Source organism: Aythya ferina (assembly GCF_964211825.1).
Source record: "Aythya ferina genome assembly, chromosome: 3".
NCBI classification, from domain to species: Eukaryota; Metazoa; Chordata; class Aves; order Anseriformes; family Anatidae; genus Aythya; species Aythya ferina.
In genome coordinates, this window is record NC_140298.1 from 67,264,388 (window position 1) to 67,287,611 (window position 23,224).

At 33.9% G+C, this 23,224-nt stretch overlaps 1 protein-coding gene across 6 annotated transcripts in view; it reads right to left on the reverse strand.

Moving 5' to 3' along the window:
* The window catches only part of ASCC3 (activating signal cointegrator 1 complex subunit 3), a 280,518-nt gene that overhangs the window by 28,012 nt on the left and 229,282 nt on the right, over positions 1-23,224 (reverse strand). For all 6 annotated transcript variants that reach the window (XM_084513434.1, XM_084513436.1, XM_084513435.1 and 3 more), the window contains 3 exons: positions 21,824-21,949; positions 12,382-12,493; positions 11,969-12,103 (listed from right to left, as the gene is read on the reverse strand). In XM_084513434.1, the coding sequence (XP_084369560.1) occupies positions 11,969-12,103; positions 12,382-12,493; positions 21,824-21,949 (373 nt within the window). The remainder of the gene's footprint in view (positions 1-11,968; positions 12,104-12,381; positions 12,494-21,823; positions 21,950-23,224) is intronic.

Consider the following 23,224-nt stretch of genomic DNA (forward strand, 5'->3'; position numbering starts at 1 on the left):
GTAAAAAAACAAATCTAATATTAAAATAATAATAATTTATAATTATGTTTCGGGATTTAAAATGGGGACATTTCAGTATTGGGATCCACAAACTTAGTTTATAAGAACATACAGGTTAAAAGTACTTACAATTCTTATAGTTCTCACATTACTGACTGGAGAAATCATATATAATTGTATCCTCAGATTTCCCACTTTAAACAGACAATTGTTTAATGCTTTCTGAAATAGCTTCATCTGACAAACACCACAAATTTTACAATTACAGAGATCATAAAAAGCACAAGCTAGGGCAATGAAACAGTTGAGTGATCACTTAAAAATACCCTGAAGGGTTTAGATTTCACAAGTTTACCTCGTACTTAAAACATCCAAACTACAAACTACTGATGACATTCCTGATGACCAGAGGTCAGGAGTTTGAAAGACCTTTGCCACTGTGCACAGAGCAATAAGAGGTCAGCAATATTAGCTACCAGTAGCATGGAGTGACCTGGCAGCCTGGGGAAATTCTGAAGTATGAAGTTAAATAACAGAGCTCTGCTTCAGTGTTGAGCTGCTAAAAGAAAATGCAAGAGTGCTAATACATGTGTGAGAGAGGACTGTATGAAATAGATAGTAGAGTAATAGTAATATTAATATAGTAAAAAGTAATAGATAATAAAATCATTGTAGTCGGTTTACCAACATTTACATTTTGCTTCAGAATTATTTACTTTTTAAATTGTGTACTTTACTATAACATATTAAAACAAGGAATGAATTCATGATTTTCAGGAAGCCTTAACTCTCACAATCCATATTTCATAAGTTTATGATCACAATCATAATTCAGTGCTACTTTTTTGGCAAATCCTAATAAAAAACATTCTTACAATACGTTCATTATTCCCCCAAATGTGGATGTACTTTCATAGTATTAAGCCTGTGCACCGTTCATAAAGATGGCTTTAGTTCACTTAGGTTTTTAAGTCACTAAGCCTGCTATGCTTGCACAATTCAAGAAAAAAATAAATGCAAAAAGAAGAGTAAAGGAAGACAAAAATAAGAGCAAACATCTGAAAGTGATATGGCATACACATTATTCACCTAGAATAAGCTACTTTGACCATAGCAAATAAATATAAATTGAATGGTACAAATTCCATTTATAAAGTGAATTATAGTGACGTGAGAGAATTATTACATGTTATCACTGGAAATGGTATATTTGAGATTTTCAGCTCTCCAAGATACCTGACTTTTCCTATTACTTTTCATGAGAATGCTATGAACCTGGACATTCTCAATGCATTATAATCACCACTTTTTTTTTTTTTTTTTTTTTAATATCTCAATACCTAGATTGGACAGTGACTCACAATTTTCTTCCCTTGTAATCTCAAGTCATATTATGGTAAATATTTAAAAACAACTGGTTTTGGTCATATTGAAATTTCTGCAGTAATACAGAAAAGCTTTTCAGTACATGAACTCAGTAACGTGCTAACAGAAAAATACGAAAATCTCTCTGACTATACATTCAAAAGTGTGATTGTCATGAGAAATCTATTTCAGTTCCATTTGGACGTTTGTCCACATTTTGAAGCTGAGTTTGGCTCAATCGGTTGGCTCAAATGCTGATTGAGATGATGATAGCAATAAAAATTGTAATAGCAAATCTTGGCATGCAACTTTCCCTGGGAAAGCATTCAGTCGTTTTCCATCTTCAGTTTTGATCCTTCATTGGGATCTTCCAGTGCAGAGCCCAGATCCAGGGAAGAAGTTAACAGACCTCTGCATTAAGTTAACGCAACTCCACATGGAGACAGGAATAAGTACTATTAATTCTCAATGTGAAATGGGGCCCGTGCATACAGTATATGTTGATGGCAAGCTGTAAAAGCTCTGCGTGTTGAAAACCGGATTTCAGATCCGCTGACCTGTGGCAGCTCCCCTAGTGGGGAGCCACAAACACACACTGCTGCATTTTTCTACTGGATTAAATTCCGGATCTAGACTAATATGTGACCAGAGACAAAAGGGAATAAAGAGTTCACAAGCATGAATACCTGTCATCATGTGGTGAAATGACTAGTGGTCTCTGTTCAAGAGAGGCTCAAGCCCAGAATAATAGAAAAACAATGTGAACTGGCAGAAATATATGGGAAACTTGGAAGGTGCCTACATGCACAATGTCTTTTTTTTGCAAGCCAGTGCTACTGGTCTCACTCTGAGCAGCAAAACTTTTCAATGAAAATAGTTTAATATATTAAGAAACAAACAAACAAACAAAAAAAATACCACCCAACAACCAACAACTGTGAGAGGAAGAGACAGCTGCTACAAGTAAATTTTAATAAGGGTAGTTCCCTGCTGGTAAAAACTGGCACATCTCCACTCGTTTCAGTAGAACTATGTAGATTAACATTGCTTGAAAATCTAACCCAATGTTTTGAAGAACTCATGAGCTACAAGGTAATGCAGAGGTAGAAGAAGATAATTACAATGGTCTGGAAGAAGGGCAATCACTGAGTAAACAAAGAAAATGAGTAAAAGGAAAAATATTTGAAATCTATTAAACATTTAAGACAGTCTGCCATTATTTTGTTGTACTTAACTTGAAAACATTCTACTAATAATGAATGACAGGAGTTTAGACAAACTGAGTAACATGTTAAAAATGGCCTTTAACCACATATGACATTAACGGAACATCCCTTTACCCGAATGGGACATACCATGCATTACCATGGCAGATGTAACTTATTTTGGATGGCCAGTTACAAATTTTCTTGATGATGTTCACTGCACACAGATTTACGAGAACACCGTAAACTCAGTTTTCTTACATAGACTTATACCATATCTTTTCTACCTGTAAATGCAAACATTCATCTAAACTACATTGTCAAAGCTGTATTTACAAAAAGTATATGGAAAGACAACTGATGATTAGGAGAGTTGCACCTCTTTTGCCTCTTGTGTAAAGTTTCGAGAACTTCTTTCAAAAGACAAAGAAAACAGAGATTTTCAGTACCAGATGTCTGGGAAGATCCCATTTGGATTTGAGCTACTTAAATTTGCAATCATGTATTTATACATCTAACAGAGCTTCTGTTTCCCCTAGAATCTGAAAATTAACTAGCTTTGTAGCATCTTCCTTGATCTGCCACCCGTGCCCTGAGGATTAGAGACTCCACCTGAGCTTGTTTTACAAGCATAACAGAAAAAATTAATCTCTGCTGGCAGCGATCCCACTGGGATACTGATGAATAATGATATCCCTCTCTTGCTGCCCTCTCAGTCCACTAGAAAAGCCACTCTAACCCAGCAACGTGGAAACTGCTGAAACCATTCCAGCTGTGGATTAGCAGGCAGTCAAGCATCCATCTGTTCAGTGTGAATCAAGAGAAAGCAAACATGCATTCTTACAGCTGAAGAAGTATTTAAATTAGCATCTTATATGACTGCATATAGTAAATATTAAGACAATCATATACAGAAGAAAAAAATAATCTATTATCTACACCTGATGTTTATATTTCCTTGCTGCCCTCGTTAGGAAACGATAAAAGTTTGAATTTATCTCATTAGCATACAGAATACTGTGCAATCAATAATTTAATATGTTTAAGATAAAATTTCTTAATACTGTATGCATCAGTTGTATTTATAAAATATTTTGTAAGTATACATGCATACACACACTAAAGAGTATAAATAAACATGGTAGAATGCCTTCACCTTTACAGAAAAAGATTTAAGAAACCTGTTGTGAGATAGATTTTAGCCATTTTATCACCCTCTAAGGTGAGAGGAATAGCTTTTAGATATTTTCTTTTTCTGAAAACTAGTAATCTGAATAATCTCTGCTGGCTTGTGAGGCTTTTCCACTGGAATACAGAAAGGAAAGGGAATAGGAAGTTGGTATGTGGGCAATTCAATCAAATTGGTGGCATGTGATTTGGCTCTTATATGGGAAGTATAACAATCTACAATAATTTAAGAAAAGTTGTATTTAAGCATCATCCCAGGTAGAATTACTTTGAAATGTGCATAAAAAGTCTTTACTTTCAAAGTCTTCACTGCTGTTAGGATAATAACTGTACACCACACTGGGAAACAACAATGTGTTTATAATATAATTTTTACTCACACACAAAAGTATTCATATTTTTTGAAAGGAAAGCTGCAGAGGTGAAGAAAATCTGCAGCTGTTTGTTCTCTAAAGCAAGTTGACTATGCAATACCAAATTTACAAATATCTATATTAACTTTTTGAAATGCTAACAAAAGTTTTGACATCTTAATAGCAAAAATACCTCTGCAATTTCTTCTAGCATTGTAGGCAGCAAAAGCTACCCAAGTAACAGTGAAATAAAGTGACTGAAATAATACAAGACTGATTTCTTAAAAGGTCATATGTAATAATGTGTAACAGCAAGATTTAAACCAAAATTAAACCTTCTGAAGATAGCCAGGCTGTATCAGAAAAAAAAAAAAAAAAAAAAAAAAAAAAGAAAGAAAGAGACAAAGAAAGAATCTAAATGTAAATAAGGAAAATACAAGTGTCAGATACTTCATTAAGGACTGCTCAGTAATCCTCTTTTTTTTTTTTTTTTTAAAAAAAAAAACAAACTACTATGTTCAAGGCATAATATATACTGGATACCAATCTTGTATGATGTAATTGTTTCAGACAAACCAATCCTTATCCCAAAGATTTCAGTTCCAATGAGAGAACCAGCTACAAACTGACATTCTCTTCCTTAACAGTTTTACAAGTCAGTGCAGTAACTTCTTTGCTGACAGCGACAAACACTTGTGAGCCTTTAAACAACAGTCACTAAGGCTGAGCTAGTGTCATTAAGTGCATTGAATTCTGTGAAAACAAATGCATTAGCAATATAATTGTAACTTCTTTAATTTATAGTACAACAGTGTAATTCTGTCAAAACCAAAGGCAGTAAGTAGAGACCAGTGAAGAAAAATGAACTACATGCTGGAACCTAAATTTGTCTGGAAGGACAGAGCAGGCTGAACTCGAACTGACTGGCTACAGGCACACTGAGCTTGTCAGACTGCGTTTTGGAGTAGCTGAGACATGAGAACTCTGTCATTTACCAAAGCATCATCGCCTATTTTAAAGATGTTCAGCTTTACCTCAATGAAGAGCTTTAGATTTTTAGTTTTGTTGCAAAAAACACAAAGACATTTCTTCTACAAACACTGCATATTTGAAAATGGAGCCATATGACATGACTGCTCAAAAAATGTCAGTTTTCAGCTACTTATATGAATATTTTGCAACATATTGGCTGCATGTACACAACTATGCATAGGTTGAAATCTCGCACAATGATGATGGCTACAATTCTAACCATAAGTAATGGACTCCTATACTCAGTAGAAGACTCCCGTGCTTAAAAAAAAAATAAATAAATAAAATAAAGATGCACAGTTGAATTGCCTGCAGTTTTAAGCAGCTAGCTAAACCAAGCTTGCTATCACCTGAACTTGCACAGTAGCATATATACACCAATGACAAGAATTGATTTGCCACAGGTGGCAACCAATGGCAACACTTATGAGCACGAGACCTGCAGAGGACTACTACCATTACCTAGCAGATAAGCGCAACAATTTCCAGGAACATCAACATAGTAAATAGGAGTGTTTCACTGCTATATTTGCAACTACAGCTCCTGATAAAGAAATTTATTTCCCTATTTTTCTGACAAAAATAGTTACTAAAGCAAATGTTTGAAACAGGGATATAGGCTGAGCCTACTGGTTTCCACTACTGTAGCTATATATACTCTTTCACAAGTTTTTCCCTTGGATTCTGTACATTTTGCTCAGGCAGATTAGGACAGGACAAGGGGGAATGGTTTTACATGAAAAGAGAGGAGATTTAGATTATAGGTTAGGAGGAAATTCTTCACTGAGAGGATGGTAAGGTTGCCCAGAGAGGCTGTGGATGTCCCATCCTTGGAGGTGTTCAAGACCAGTTTGGATGGGGTCTTTGCCAACCTGATCTAGTGGGTGGCATGGGGGGTTGGAACTAGATGATTTTTTTTTTTTTTGAGGCATTCTATGATAAGAAATTAAAAATACTACATTATTTCTAAAGTAACAGTTTTTGTCTTGTGGCCTACTTGGTGGGACATGTATGTCAGAAACCTTTCAGTTCAACTTTAAAATAGGTTTTAATTTGACTGAGTATTGATTCAGTTTTTTTGAACTGGCAAGTAATGACAGAAATTGAGTAAGAAGGTTAGAGGAGAAAGAAAGGAGATTTGTTAATCAGAAAGTCATGTGTGCTGGGGATAGGGAAGGAGGTTTTATATTTTCTGTTTTTTATATTTTCTGTTGTTGAACATAATTCTTTCTTATTGATGACATAAAAATGAAAGACTTATGCCATGTACAGTTAGCTGTCGGTGGTGAGCTTTTTCATCCTGATTTACCAACTGATTGTGCTTTTGTGTGAAGGCAGGCAGCATATGATGCTTTCAAACTGAAAATCAAACAATCATTTGAAAAGAATTATAAAAAATTGTGGTATCATTCTAGTAAAAAAATGACCATATTCAAGTACTACAATGACTATATTCAAAACTGCTCCATCTACTGGGACAAATTTAATATGCCTAAGTATTACTTTTACCCTTTCTGCTAAGTATGAAATGTTTTGAATACAGTGGATATAGATAATGAAATTTAGATGGCATTAAAAATCACTACAGCATTTTGTTTTACCGTTATGAAACTATTTTATTTAACACACTGTGATACCTTCTAGATGTTCCTTGCGGGAATAGGAGCACAAGTGTTTTTAAATATTAAAATACAGAGCATATAAGTAAGTTGTATAAAAATTACATGCATGATCCTGTAGATGGCTATATTTGGGATGAAATTTTTGAAACTGAACAGTCCTAGATAGGGTTTTATTGTGAAGAAAAGATTTAATGGCTAGAAATAACTGTTTTCTCTGATTATCAGGGTTCACTAAAAGCACATGCAATGGGTGAAGCTCATTCCTAGTTGTACTCAAGCCACAGTGGTTATGTTCTTATTGTTGAGAATGCACAATATATGTGAAATCACATATGTAAATTCTTTAAAAGTCAGAATGTAACAAAATTGCCCTTCATTCGATATAAAGTTTGTGATGAAGTCTTTCTATTCTTGACAATGAAATGCTGTATTTAAAAAGAATAACACAATGAATATAGCTTTACTGTTCTTTTATGCCTCGAAGAAAATCATAATGGCACCTTTATTTTCTTCTAAATTAAACACATATGTAAACTAGACAATGACCGAATTAGGAAGACTGATCTGATTGTTTTTCCAAAAAAACCTTATGGAACAGAAAAACAGTTTTATATAGTATCTTAAAAAAAAAAAACCTCAAAAGCACTGTCTCTGCTGTGGCTTGCAGAGTAAGTATTACACAAAGCAGTTCATGTTAATTTGCTCTTGGACGGTATTTCTGTAACTGTCACATGGCATCTAACTAGGAACCTGTTGTAAAACATGGTTTATCACTGAGTCAAAAACCTTTGTGGCCCCTTCATGGGACACTGAACCAAGAGCTTAAAGACAGAATCCTGTTGAAGAAGTAAAATTATTTTAGACTGCAAGTGTAAACATTCACAAATATGCACATTTTCCTGATTAGAAAACAATGTTCCAATGTTGATGAACAGAAGATAAAGTTATAGGTTAGGTGAGTTAGAATCTCACAATACAAATACTTAACAGATAACAAAAGACAGATAAGGTGTTAATAACTTTACTCTTTTGTTATTTATGTATCTGGGACAGGAAGTGCCTATTTCATGAACTTCTTTCTTCCACCTTCCAAATCTGCTATTTCAGCAATCCCAAATTTTCTGCTGAGTTTCACAATAGTAACAGAAGCCACTGTAACAAAACCATGTCAAACATCAAATAAAAATATAGGAAAGAGGTATGTGGATACCTGACTATGAAGCTTATGTTTATAACATGGAAAAGACCTATGATACACTAAAACACAAATACCATGCTTTTCCATCCCTAAGCAACCAGAAGATCATCAGCCAGTTACATGAAAGATGTAACAGTAGGCACAAGAATACAAGCCAGTTCTTTTTTGCAGGTAGAATGCAAAAATAGAAAAAAGGAGCAACATGCAGACAAAATAAGCTCTGAAGGATGCCATCCTCTTCTCTGCATGGTATGAACACTATGGTATTTGCTCAGTACATAGGAGTACTAGTCAGATAATCAGTTAAGTGTAGTAGAAAATCACCAAATTTATGAAGCTAGTGGATCTAGCCAACATAGATCTGATCATAGTCTGATCTATTACCAAGACAGACCTCATTTTCTCAAGATAGAGCAAAACCACATTTGATTTTAAAAAGACTTGTAATGACTGCTGCTTTAGTACAGAAAATGACAAAAATTACTCCAAAGTATCTCTCATTGTTTTTCATCTAGACCTTTGTTTTAATCTCTAAATTTTCAGAATAAGAGGAGATAGTCTTTAGGTACCCTAGGGAAATCCAGACTAAATTCATAATTCACGAACACTTTCTCTTCAACAATACTTAATTCAGGAAGCACGATAACTCAGCAATGTTTAAGCTTATTTAGATCACTACTGCCTGAGGCACAGCTATGAAAGTTTTAAAGAAAACTCTATGGAAAAGCATCAAGGATTTTATCTGAAAAATTACAGGCCTACCAACACAAGTCAGTTACAAAAGTAATCGTATCTGAACTTTGACTGCTAGCTCTAAGCCCAAAACAGGTTAAACACCTCACACCCAGATTTATTGAGAGAAGAAGGGAAAGCATGTGGGAATTGTAACCCACCTGTTTGTATCAATTATTACTACATAGTTCTAAAATGTCTGTGGGGCTGTTCCCATGTGCCATGTTCCTACTCATACTATGGACAGATCAACCCCCAAACCATACTGAAAAAAAATAATCATTCGATCTTGCCAAGCACTGGCAGATGACCAAATGAAAAGATAAAATAAAGACAGAGAAAAGAATGGATACTGGAGAAGATTATGAATTGTGTCGAGTACTAAATGGAATAAATCCTGCTATCAAGTGACTTTTTTGAGACACTCATCAGCACTGCAAAGAGGACAACTTGAAACTACTTTTCCATATGAGTTGCAAAGATTCAGTCATATTTCAGTTAAATGATCCAGAATTCTGAACACTCTCATTAGCATTGCAGAGTATCAACCTGAAACTCAAAATACCTTAATCATAGTCAGATTTAAAGCTGATAATATGATCACAAATTTCTGAATTCTTGAATGCTATCTTACTTTTTTCTTGGTTTTGTTTTAAACGACCTTTTGCTCCTTTTCAATATGCACATTAGCAATTCAGCAAAAACTTGTAAATATCACATTCCAAACCTATAACATTAGGATTTTCTTTGTTATGGTTGTACATTTCTGCCTTCCTTATATACATCAGACCAACTGGTAAATGCCTAAAAGTTTACAAGATATGAACAATGCCAACAACAAAAAAAATAGACCCATATGTCCTATCTATAAAAACCTGCTGCGTTTGAAAAAAGTTTCTGGACAGCTGTTTTTAAATAACATACACAGTCCAAGATTCAAACTTTAAAACTGAGTGATCATCAAAATAACCACAGTTATCATCATGTTTTGCAAGGATAAGAGGCCTTTTCCACTAAAACTACAGCTTTCAGTTCCAGCATCATTAAGAGATTCTTCAAATTACTTTTTAAATATCCTGTTCCCTCAGGATTTTCACTTATACCTAATTAGACTACTTACCCCATGCCATGTAATTCCCTATTGCCAAAACTGCTAAATGCTTCAATGAGAAGGAGGAGGGCACCAGTGGATCAAGGCAGATGTAATGTCATTGGTTAACAATAGAGGTGTGAAGCAACTGCCGTAATTATAAAACTCATTAATTCACAGTGTTTAGAGGAAAAAAAACAACTTGGCAATAACTCTGCTGAAATGGCAATTCTTTTCAACACTACATTAGATTGAAAAAACTTTCAATTTACACCTTTAACAAGAAAGAATTGTAATTCCAGTAGTAATTATGAAAATTAACATCTGCATGAAAGGAAAAATGTCAGCTATAATGGCATCCAGCATTCATACATGCTTTTCGTCTTTCAGATTGACACGTTTGGCACATTTTGACCCACAACTGATTTTACTTTTAGTCTCATTCCTCTTAAGACTGTAAATGGACAACTCATAAGATTATATGTCCAGCAAAAGAACGTAGAAAAAATTAATGAATGTTAAATTTTGCAGTCACTGCCCAACACCTTAGGTTTTGTCTACAATAAAAGTATTTGACATTTTCCTTTGTGATTCATGGATATAAGCTGTTTAGATGGATGAGGAGCACTGGCGTAAGATGGACAGTACTAGGATTTGCTTATATCATTAATTTTCCCCATGGTATTCATTTTCTTAGGTAATGTCATGAAACATCACTCCATATCTGCTAATCCTATTCCCAAGCTTCCCTCTACAAATTTGCTTTATTTTTTTTCTGAAGTTTCTAAGTGGAGAAAAATTTTAAAAGAGACAGCAGCTGGAGTATAGCTCTCTCACCTTGAGTACTGAATTACATTATTTAACTTGTGTTCATTGTAGGTATTTCTTTTTTTAAGGTCAGTTATATTACATACCAAATATATAGGCCTCTTGATTACCTTTCTGAATTCAGCTGAATACACTGCATTTTATTTGTTAGAATTTACAATATTTGCTGACAACAGAACAACAAATACTGCAGGGTCAGTGACAGTAAGTCCTCTATTTAGGTTGTCTACCACTTTCCATTATAAAAGATTACTGTGGCCTTTATTTCTGAGCTGTAACACTCTAAATGTTTGCAGCAGATGATTTAAATTTGTCAGGAAGAAAGTCTTTGCACTAGAGAAGTGGATTTCCTTGTGTCATAAAATGCTGATCAGGTTTTGTAGAAATGCAAACTATTGAATAACTATTTTTATTTTTCTGCTTGAATTTCTTGTCAGAGAAGTTTTGGCAGCATGTCAAAACAATAAATATACAAGTAACATACATAAATGGGACTCCTGTGGTCAACACTTGGAAATCTGGATATTAAAGAATTTGGGCCACTTGTATAACGTATATAATACAGCATAGACTTTAATCATAAGTGGGCAGAAATAAGTATTCCTGGATAGTATTTTGACACTTCTTCCTTTGAAATACATGTATACGTACATAGAAGTGGAATTGTACTATTTTGAAGGAGAAAATTTTGTAGATATAAAAGTGTAAATACTTAAAAATATGTTAAACCTGATTTGTTTATGATGACATAATACTATCATGCTGCATTTTTTTACCATATCTCTGGATTTGTACCCTAAAAAGTTTTACCTTGCACCCATTGCACTTCCCTACTAGACAGTTACTAGACGAACTGTATAAACTGGCTTTGTTGCAGGTTAAGACCTCAGGGATTGTGGGGTGCCTGGGAGAAGGAAAAGAAGGCATTTTAGGAAACGGATCTTGCTTATTATGTTCCCCAACTTGTTAAAGCTGCTGTATCTTCCAGATTGTCCCAGTGCAAAGGGATGGCCCTGGTATAGATCTGTGAAGTTGACATGCAGTTATTCCAGGATTTCAGTATTCTACATCACTTTAAAAAAAAAAGAAAATAAATAATAAGATTTGTATAAACCCATAAGATTACAAAGGGATTTAAGAAAAACAGGCATACAGAATAATTTTGACATACTGATTCAATGAAGCACTTGAAACATCAAAAATGATTCAGTTGTATTTCTCAATACAATGACAAAGAAAAAAGAAATTACAGAAGAATGGCTTTTTAAAAATATTTTGGGAATTTTTTTCATATACATATGTCTTTAAGAGTCATGAGTAACATATGTTTAAATTAAGAAAATATCATCACTTACTGTCAGAATTAAGAGCAATTCTTCTATATTACTTTCAGGTTTCAACTGGTCTTTGAACATCCCAATAGTTGGATGCTTCAAATAGTAATAGGAAGCAATGCGGCCGTATGTCTGAGGTTCAATGCTGCGATTATCCTGTTAGAAGGGGAATCAAATATACATGTTTCTTACATGGTTCAATATGCATGGCTCCTACAAAACTAAAATATTTTAAGACTACATTATAAAAGAGAGGAGCAAAAATAGTTTAACAACATAACTTAGCTGCCAACCTGATTAAACTCAGTTTTCAATGTCTTACAAATAGCTCCAAAGACAAACTCAAGCACCTCAAATCAAGCATGTATCCTATTGCTCTCAACTTTTAGGAGCATGCATCTTACTGAACCTTGTAAGGTACAAATTGGTCTTACCTCCCCAATTTCAATACAGTAGGAACATTCCAAATCAAAGAGGGATTTCTCAACAAGGCTCGAGAGGTACTTATTCATAGTGTCATGGCTCACATCTTCCAAGTTATAGTAACTAGAAGAATTGAAAACAGACGTATTACATGAACGCTTTTGGTACACTGAAAATTTTAAACAATAACATCTTGTAGGAAAACTTACAAGGCTTCTATAATATACACACACAGACTTGGAACAACAAATATCCACATTAAACAATTAAACACAGAACTATTCCCTTATATAATCTAACATAGTTCATATAGTTTAAATAGTTTGTGTGAATAATCAAAACAATACTAACTAGCATGTGTATATGGAAATACTGTAATTTACCTGGCTATTAATACAAAGGGTGATAGAGACAGAACTGGACTGGCTGCATTTTGTTAGCTGGAATGTTCCTGATTGCTTACGTATGCAGTCCTGATTACTTAAGTATGAAAATTAATAAAAAATACGAATATAAATAACAGCACTTTAACTTCAAGGGAAAGGAAGAAAAACCACAAAGGACAGCAAATGTTCTTATATCCTGGAACTGTGATAATTAAAAAAACTAGGCATATATGACATCTCTTGAAAAAGTAACCTTACACAAATCCAAACCTTAGTATCTGTTCTTACAATTCTGTCTCATTTTACTCTCAAAATTAAAATTACTAGAAAGTATGGAATGGGGCATTTGCAAATGTGTTTATTTCATATGGTCTTTTTTAGGTGAAAGTGTTTGGGTAAGCTATATGTAGTAACATTGGTTCTTAGTATTAAGAAAAAATGTTTACAAACTATACCAAAAAACTGTGTTATGCTAGCATACAAAAAATACACAATGACTGAAGCTTGCACTCCTTGATTGTAGAACTTAACCTATAAGATTCTTACACAAACTAACATAATTTCAGGGATACCTTTAATCTGAAAAACTACAGATAAAAATGTTTTAAGACCTTCAGTACTATATTCAACAAAGGCACAAATTCAGAAAGTAACATTTAAGTTCAATGAAAAGTAAAGAAAAACTGAGCATGGTAGAAAGTTTCAAAATTCTGAATTTATGCAGTACAGCTAAATCATGAAATTTCAATGGAGAATTGAAAGAAAGAAAGAAACAAACAAAAACAACCACCATGATTTATTGAATTATAAAAAAGCACAGTAAAGAAGGTTATCCCTGCTCACTTAATTCTGTAAATACACAAATAGACTACTGAGACTGCTGCAATGATGAAAGATGCTCCTTTGTTCATACTGGCTGCTTTACTAAATGTCCTACTGTTTCAACAGTGTACTCCGCATCCCCACTGGAAACAATACCACATGCTGCAAGGAAAAAAGATTATGTTCTGTCAGATGTACTTTGTGCAGGTGTACAACGGGCTGCATAACGCTGTGCTGAGATTCATTTCATTTGATTTTACATAGCTACAGCAACACCTGAGTTAGTTTTTTCAACTCTCTTTACTGCCAATGGAGAGAAATATGCATTTAGATAATACTATTCATCTCAGGTATTCTAGATTTCTGTTTTAAGATGAGGTGAAATATGATTACTGTCTAAAAAAGGGATTTTAGACAATCAGTTCAGTTGTTGGTGATATATTTGGGGCAGATGAATCACATTCTCTGATTTAAACTCTATTTCCTTCACTGTAATGATGCTGTTAGCAAATTTCAGAAGATGGAATTGTGTAAGTACTGCAAGAACCCTTCCATGACTGTTCTATTAACAATATCTGAGATAAGCAATGCTATTTTCTTTATCTAACTTTTGAATGGCAGTAACATAACTGAAAAAGCTGCATGCTAAGTAGCCAAACAGCCATTTCAATTTTTTCTCTTGTAATTAATTGTAAATTATGGGGTCAGTTCTCTGAATGTTCACTTGCAATTGAGTAAAGTTGGAGTAGAACAGTGGTACCATGAGAGAAAAAAAAAAAAAAAAAAAAAAAAAAGATTAAAAATCTGTTTGGATAGGAGGAAACAGACAGCTACATTAGACAACAACGAAGTATTTATTGGGAAGTGGAGTATTCAGCTTCATAGTATTTTATATTGGCTTACATTGAGATGATCTCAAATACTTATAACTGTTGTCCAAAACAAAACAAAGTGAAGAAGTAATTATCTTGACTAACAAGTTTTATATAGCAGACAGCCACATGTTGCCAGCCTTATGCAAAGAAAACTTACTTGCAGCAAAAATACTCACTATTTTCAGCAACTTAATTTTCGTAAATCATGTAATTTACTGAAGTAACGTAGTAATGACAGAAAATGGTTATCTGCAGCTTTTATCTGCCTGACATTTTAGCACCAAACACATTAGATTCTGTTTATTTTTAGAAATTACTTTGTATCATTTTGTTTATCTTCTGAAAATAATCCAAGCAAATTAACTACATAAATTGTTTATGGATGTAAAAGGATTTTCTATTTTATACATCTAAACCACTAATGATTCATTAGTGTTTTTAGTATTTAGTATTCTAAATTGAATGTAAGACTACTGAAATGACTCTAATTAAGGCACTTTGTTGTCACAATATTCAGACTTCTACCACATAATTTCAGCACTTCTATTTGCAGTACCACAATACTGATGACGAATGCTGATAAAACAAAGGAAGAGATATGGGCAATACAATGACATTATTTTGTTGAGGTTGTAGTTTAAGAATTCAAAAATATTTTATTTTGTACTCTAATTTGGAGTATTTCACACTGAAGACTCTGAAGACTTAATCATAAAAGGCATTAAAAATGATGAATTAAAATGCCTTTTAAAATTGTATGAATTTAAAATTTGCTGGGTTTTGGTAATTTATTGTCAAAGGTGTAAATATCTTGCTGCCTACTACAAATAAAACAATGCAAAGAAATAAATTATTTGTGTTCTTGAGTGAAGCGGTACCAGTGTGTTTTAACTACTATCTATAATAGGGTAAATATAATTTTGAGCACACTTGCAGGAGCTTCCTAGTCACTCAGCACATTTTGACCTAATAAAAAGCGGAGCCATTCATCTAGAAAGATGATGTTAAAATCATTAGCAAAAACAGAGGTATTATGACATTAGGCAGTATTTTGATTGTGCAGGCATAAAAGCAAGTTGAATTTTGCATGTTGGTATGCTCCAAATATAGAAAACGACATTGTATGTGAGTTTTACAATGAAGCTTTATTACCTAACTATTTAATTACAGATAAAGAATAAAAACAATGCAGTTTCATGCTCACTGCATTGAATCATCTAGTCATTATTTTCCCTTTGCTATAAACAGACAGCCTACCTTTTTATCAGCACACCATTTCATTTATTTCACAGTGAAGCCCAGTTTCACAATAATTGACTTGTCAGAAGCTCTAATTTATGAGGCTGGTCTCTGTAAGCCTTCTCCTATATTGGACTCAACCTGCACACAAGCAGGGTTGAATATTTACAATGCTGTTAACAGGTGCTGAGTTGTTTAATGATTCTAATAGCCAGAAGCGTACTGAGAAAGCCAGCGGGATCACAATTACAGGCTGTTTGAACACAACAATTACTCGTCCCCTGAGAGGTGTGAAAGTCAAAGGCAGTTTTATCCTAACAGCATCTAGCACATGGGCTAGGCAGGCTAACTTCCATTAATAGTCCATTGGGAAAAAGCAATAACAAACCCCTAGGTATCATAAAAATTTACAAAGTATGTAAAATTTAAACAATCAAAAACTGAAGGAACTTTTTATTGGCTTTAAAATAATGTATTTTAAATCCCAAACCTTGTAAAGCTTAGGAAGAACAACAAACCCTGAAACATAAACTTATTTCTCTAATCTAAGGAAGTGTGGAATTTCATCAGCTGAGAAAGACAGAGAGACGTGCAGGAACATAAAATGTAGATGAAGTTACACAAAACATTTAGGATTTAATGTGAATGTTAGCAATCATTTCCTGTTTAGCTTATGTAAACCTGACCTGAGATCTCTCTGGGAAATTTTTCATCAGCCTTGAAATGGTCCTGCTATAACTGTCAATGCTGTGAAGTCATTTGTTACAGCACCATGTTTTTTATGTTCAGATTATACGGTAGTAATAGTGACACACATAATGAAAATCGGTAGCAGAGTCAGCCAAAAATATTAAAAGAAGAAACTTGCTAACTGGAAGACCATTTGAAAATGCATGAAAAAAAAATCTACAGCATTCACTTGATTGCAAGAATGTGTGCTTTCTGAGATTTTGCTGTCCTGAACACTGAATTTTGTTATGAACAAGTACGGCACAAGCACAGATAGCCACCTTCATAAATATCTTTTACTGCAGTTATCAATTGTGTTTGCTTTCATAAGCTTGTGGTCTTTGGTGGCTGCGACCTTCAAAATGGTACCATGCAAATGATACTGAGCGTATGGCACAACTGATGGACTTTCAAAGGCAGAGCCATGTGACAACGTACCGACTAACTTCTGTTGATAAGGCATCACTGACTGACTCTGCAGTCTGGGACTGGCTGGCTAAAACGCACTAAAGCATGCACAAATACTACAGCCAGTAATCTCTACCTGTATTTCACCTGTACACATTATTTTCTTGCGTTCATATATTTGGTCATGCCAGGTATGAGGAATACTTTGACAGATACCCTGATATCTTTAATCAGTTTTTAGTATTTCCTCGTGATTAACTCTGGTATCAGGAAGCTATTTGCTACCATGTCAGTGCTTCTAATTAAAATATTTACAGGAAAGTTTACCTTTTAAGATGTATTTATAAGATGAAACCAGAGGTAACAGGCACATGTAAAATTGTTTACATATTGATTGAGCATTTTTTTTCTAGATTACATCCCAACAGATAATTTGCCCAGTAAAATAGTATCCAAGAGTAGGAAGACAATTACATGAATTAGCTTTCTGAATGGGGAGATGCAGGGTCTTGAGCCTTGCGTTGCACCAGAAGACCACAGCAGACTGGGCAATAGCAGGTGGCTCAAATACCCAGCAGTATGCAGCTTCCTAGTCTGAAAGAATCAGTAGAACTTTGTTCCTGTGATTAGTTTGGTAAAAGTATAGCATGAACTACATTTGTGTAGTTTTCACATCACTGTGACACTAATTATTATAAAGAACAAGCTCTTGTTATGAAGGGAAGTATATACATGTATACATGCCAGAGTAAGTGTTACTGTGAAGGACAGAATCCACCCTGAAAAATATCAGTTTATCAACTCCAGATATGGATACTGGTAACTACTGCACTGTAATAGTGTAATACCTTCTTATATTCTGTTCTTAGTAGCTATTGATAAACTTTTGCATCTTATCTCTTCTTAGTTAATTTAACTTTCTTCACTAATCCCGTTTCTGACATAATTTCAAACTAGCCCGAAAAGTCTTGTGATTTTGTTATTATACATATTATTCTACCTTGACTGGCTGATACTAGCAGTCACTTCGATTTCAGAAACTATTATGGTACAGTGGTTATCATCACTTTTATTCTGCTGTATTCAGAAACTATTATGGTGCAGTGATTATCATAATTTTTATTCTGCTGTCTTATTCATACTATTAGATAAGCTCAGCTAATTATATTTTACCTTAAATTTCCTTTTCTTGGTATAAGTATATGATTAATGATAAGAGTATCAGTTGGAGAAATTTTCATTTAATTATAATTTATGCTATATCATTCTTTCACTTCATTAATTAAAGACTAAGATAAAGTGAAAAAACTTTAATAATAATTCTCAGAATTAATAAAGCTTTTTTCATGTCTTCACAAGCAATTCACATGGAAAACTGATTTTACAAGTGCAGATGTATACGCGAATATTTACAAATACATAAAAAAAACACACATTTTAACTGTGATGTGATGTGTAGTCTCAGAACATCTAAAAATTATCATTTCAAATGAAAGCTGATTCTGCTTAGCTTTACATATGTTGTCAATCTCTATTTCTCTTTTACTGTATATGTATCTGGAAAATATCATAACCTGATTTACAGAAAACGTTTCCCATAGCAATTTCTCTCTTGTAGAAAGTTGCAGATTGTAATCTTTTATAAGGGTAAAAGAATTAAACAGTCAAAGCATTCCAGCCAAGGAAAGGAGATCTGCCTTAGTCTTCAGTCAGCTAGCTATGACAGACGAGCCTCTCAAAATAGCCCCTTTCAAAGAAAAGGGCACTTAGCTGATCTGTCTTTAAACATGATCTTGACTAAGTAGGGAAAATAAAGGCTAAAGTTGTATGTGGAGAAAAGAACACATTGTAGCACTTGACTAAAGTAGTACAGAAACTTTGACTTCAAATGCAAATTCAAAAATCTCTACATTTAGGAATAATTGCTTTGGGGAAGGGGAAAAAACTACAGATACTGAGACTGATATGACTTGGTAAACAGTTTTATTTAGATTAATATTATTTATTATAAAATAATAAATTTTATTTATTTCCTTTGCACATTATCTCTTGAACTGCATGCACATGGCTATTCAGTATGCAACTAAACGAAAGTGGCACTCAGCAATCCTAGCTGAACTACTACTCTTAACTATAAAGTTAAAACCCATTTCACAGATTGCAGGGTACAAAACTTCATAAGATAGGAAAATTAAAATAGCTTGATGGAAACAAACAAACAAACAAACAAAAAAAAAAAACACAACAAAAAATGAAAGCATTATAGCAAGCAAATATTTTCAACGCTACCATTTAAAAAGCCAGTATTATCAGTCTAATGAATTATCTTATGTCCCAGAAAAAGTCTTAATGACAGCATGTTTAGAAGAAACCTGACTACTTAAAGCCAAAGGATACTTTATCTCACTATTAAGGGAGATTAATACTCAAATAGAATAAATTGCAGGATTCAGTAAGGTATTTTATGGTACTGGTCTGGAATAGAATGATCCTAGATTTGTTTATGCAGCTTTAATATACAAATAGCTAAAACTGGCAATAAATGAGAATATAAATCTTCTGCATATTATCTAAGTCCATTATTTTGGGGATTTACAGCATCACATGCAATGCCTTTCATGCCAAAGAATCCCAAGGCAATTTACCAAACATGCATATGGGAATTACTTATTCACCACTAAGGTACAGTCACCTGCTGGGTAGAAAATAGCTGTTGTTTCATAGTGGACAGAATGTCAAGAAAATTGCTTTGGGGCAGGACATGATAAAGAACACTGTATCAAGTGACACTGGGTGAGTACTGTGCAAGTACCCAAAACAAAACTCAGCCATTGCACTCCTGCTCTTGTGAAAAAATAACCCCCTAAACCTTTGAATTATTAAGGGCCATAAATAATTAGTCTAGTAATATCAAGCATTTCATATGCTCATTTATGGCATAATAAACAGTACTACTATACTGCAATTTACTCAAAGTTATCTCAACTACCACTGACTTCTCTTCATAAAAGTATTCAGTGTTCCTTTGATGTATCTCATTCAAACACTGATTCATTTCAAATACCACTGATAGTATGCATATCCAGGAATGCTACTAAACTATTAAGTTTAGTAATTTTGGATGAAACTTAGTAGGAATTATTATCATGTCAAAGAGGAAAAGTGTGCACATACACTGCATTTGCACTTAGTATCTAGAAATGACCTCTCTGACAGAGTCAATAATGTCCTTCATTTTTCTCTCTGCATGACTGAGTACACAAGGAATGCTGAGTACCTTTGTGTGGATGAGACACTGGGGAAAGCAGCAGAACTTGTTAACTGTTCCAACCTGTATGTTCCAATAAACGACTATGATTTCATTAGAAACTTGATTTGCATTCCTGTCCTGACATTATGGACACGACTAGTCAAAAGCTATTCACATCGTCTGCCACTACAATGGCCCTGCTTCACACTATAAAATGCCATGTTTTTTTTCTTAACTTTCTTCTCAGAATCCTCTCAGAATATAAGAACTTTTGCTTAGAAACTGATATTGTGATAACTTCACATTTAGCTTTCTATGAAACTGCACATTAAAGAAACTGCTAAGAAAAAAGGACTGCCAGTAAACATGCCAAACACACTCCAGTATGAACCTTCTTGTACCCTGGGGAGACCTTGCTCCTTAAATTAGGTGACTATATTTCTGTATTCCACATATAGCTACAGGCTATATGTTTTTGTCTGTCTACCAGATACCATGCAATCAAGGCTTGCTGAAGACAAATCAACAGCCACTTTACCATAGCAATAATTGAATACCAAGACATTTTAAAATAATATCGCTCATTCTTTATACTGAAAACTAATAGTGACTGCAATGGCACAGTTTTTAACATTAGTTGTAGTTTGGATCATGTGTAAATCACAAACACAGCTTTACCTTCATCTAACCTAGATGAAAACAGAATTTAGCTGTTTGTCACTCTCAGGGCAGAACCATCTTCAACATACATTTATTCATTTTGTTAGTTATAAAGTGAGAGAATTGAATACATTTTTTTTTTTTTAATTTACAGTTCCAACACTGTGCATTTTTGATTTCCCCGGAAGATTAGATGGAAATTTTGTTCTGTGGGAGATTCTCAGCACAGGGCTAGATGCAGAATTGAAAACTAATGAAGATTCAAAAAGAATTAAAGGAAATCATTGTTTTGCCTTTTATCACCTGCAGGCTCCAGCAGCAGTTGCCTATACGGAACTCAGCTGAAAATTCACCAAAATGTTATGGACATTAAAATGATTGAAGCAATATGACATGCTGCAGTACATCAAGAAATATTTAGTGCTACAAATGCCTAATTCTTTATTTGCCACATTATTTTGGTGGGTGAATGATCGCATGACACACAAAATACCATTTGTGCAAAACAGTGTTGTGGCAAAGGCAGGCTAACTTGCTGGAACAGCTCAGTACGGTCTGCATACCAGCTGGAGCTAGGCAGGATGATAACAATCATTGAAAATATTGCACACATGGTTTCACCAGGATCCCCTAATGAAAGTAAACTTTATCATAGAGAAACAGCTGATAGCTATTCTCTTATTTATTAGGAAAATTCAAATCTTCATAGATTTTCTATAGAAGACTGGGCATAACATATCAATGTGGTAGCTAAAAAAAAGTAACACATTATAAATACAATAACTAAAGGAATGTGATAATCTGGAGTTTTATTTTAGGGATGCTGATGTACCCTTCTCAATAATGCTATTTTATAGTTGTTACTAAATTGTAACGTAAGTTATCTGCCAAGAAATCCATTTATATTTAGAGAAAAATTATTAAAAAAATGTGCACATAAGTTTTATTCCATGTGTGGGCCAGTAATGCTCCTACAATGGAGACTGCTAAGTATTGTAGGCTCCAACAGCAGCAGGCTCACCTTTGGATCAACTCTACCCTCAAGCTACCTTTAGGTTAAATTGCTTTTTTATTTTATACTCACGTTGGGTTCATTATAAGTCGACGGAAGAAGTAAGTCCAGGTGATATAATCCATTGCATCCTGCTTAGAAGTAATAGTTCCAGCAGCAATTTCAGCATTCAAGTGGTCGGCTAGCACATCTAACAAGCTGAAGAACAGGAAACAAGAGGACTTTGCTGACTTTACAATCACAAAGACAGGTAATATATTTTGTAGAATTGTGCATTAAAAGGTTTATTACTTTTAATCTGAAAACATTATATATTTATTTTCCGGTAAAAGAGAAGAGGGGAAGAAGAGGGGATGTAATTGCAAGGTCAGTCATCTTCTTTACATGGTATTGGTATGAAGCTCAAATTATTTTTTGATTGGACCAAGAATGCACACATTTAAGTCATTTATGGAATGTATTCAGATGGAGCTACTAAGTGGTAACTTCTGAATACTGTATGTTGACCATATGATCATGCTGGTTTAATCCAATAGAGAATCATATGGAAAGACAAACAGGAAATGAAACAGTGGCAATAGCTTAGCTAATACTTGACAAATACTTGAGGGGCTATTAAAATTACATCAAACCTGCTTCCCCCAGATTTTTCCTCATCTTCATCCAATATAGGGAGAAAAAAAAAAAAAGCTACTTTTACCAAGAAAAGTTTAAACTCTGAAACACAGAAGAACAAAAGCAGTGTAAAATGATTTTTACAGACTAAAATACTGTTTAGTTTCACTAATGGAACAAAGACCTCCACTTGGCTACCTAATGGCATTATGCCTAGCTGCAGTTCAGTCAGGGAATGGCAAATATTCTTAAAGATTAGCCTATTTTTTTCCTGTATTATAATCCTTTTACTTTTCCTATTTTTTCCTTATTGATAAAAGTAAACAATTTGGTATGAGTAATTGTTATACTGCTCTGTACTGCTGGTTGCAGAGTTCTGAAGGCAAAGCAGCATCTGTTCTACCCAGACTGTCCAACAGAAATTTGATGGATTATTCAATAGCTATTACTGAATTATTATTATTTATTATTCCATAACAAAAATTACTTTCTCTTTTGCTTCTAATGTGTCATCTTTCAGACCCATGACCAGTGAGAGCACAAGGTCTGTCTGTCATTTGAGTTGTGTACTCAAGTCTAATGCATAGATGATCCTTTTTTAGAAAAATCTGTAATTAAAAAAATCTGAAGTTTAATTTTAAAAATTGGAAGTACTACACAAAGCTGATAAATCTGCTCTTTGGTAGAACAAGATGAGAAAGCATTCTAAAAATAAAATTCCTACAAAAGAACCCAAATTTCTCTTTGAAGCTATGAAGGCTCTTACTTCAATTATCTTTGATCATAAAAGACCACAACAACTCTAAATTAATCAGATCACAACCTACAAAGAACTTATCGAGATCACCATTAACATGT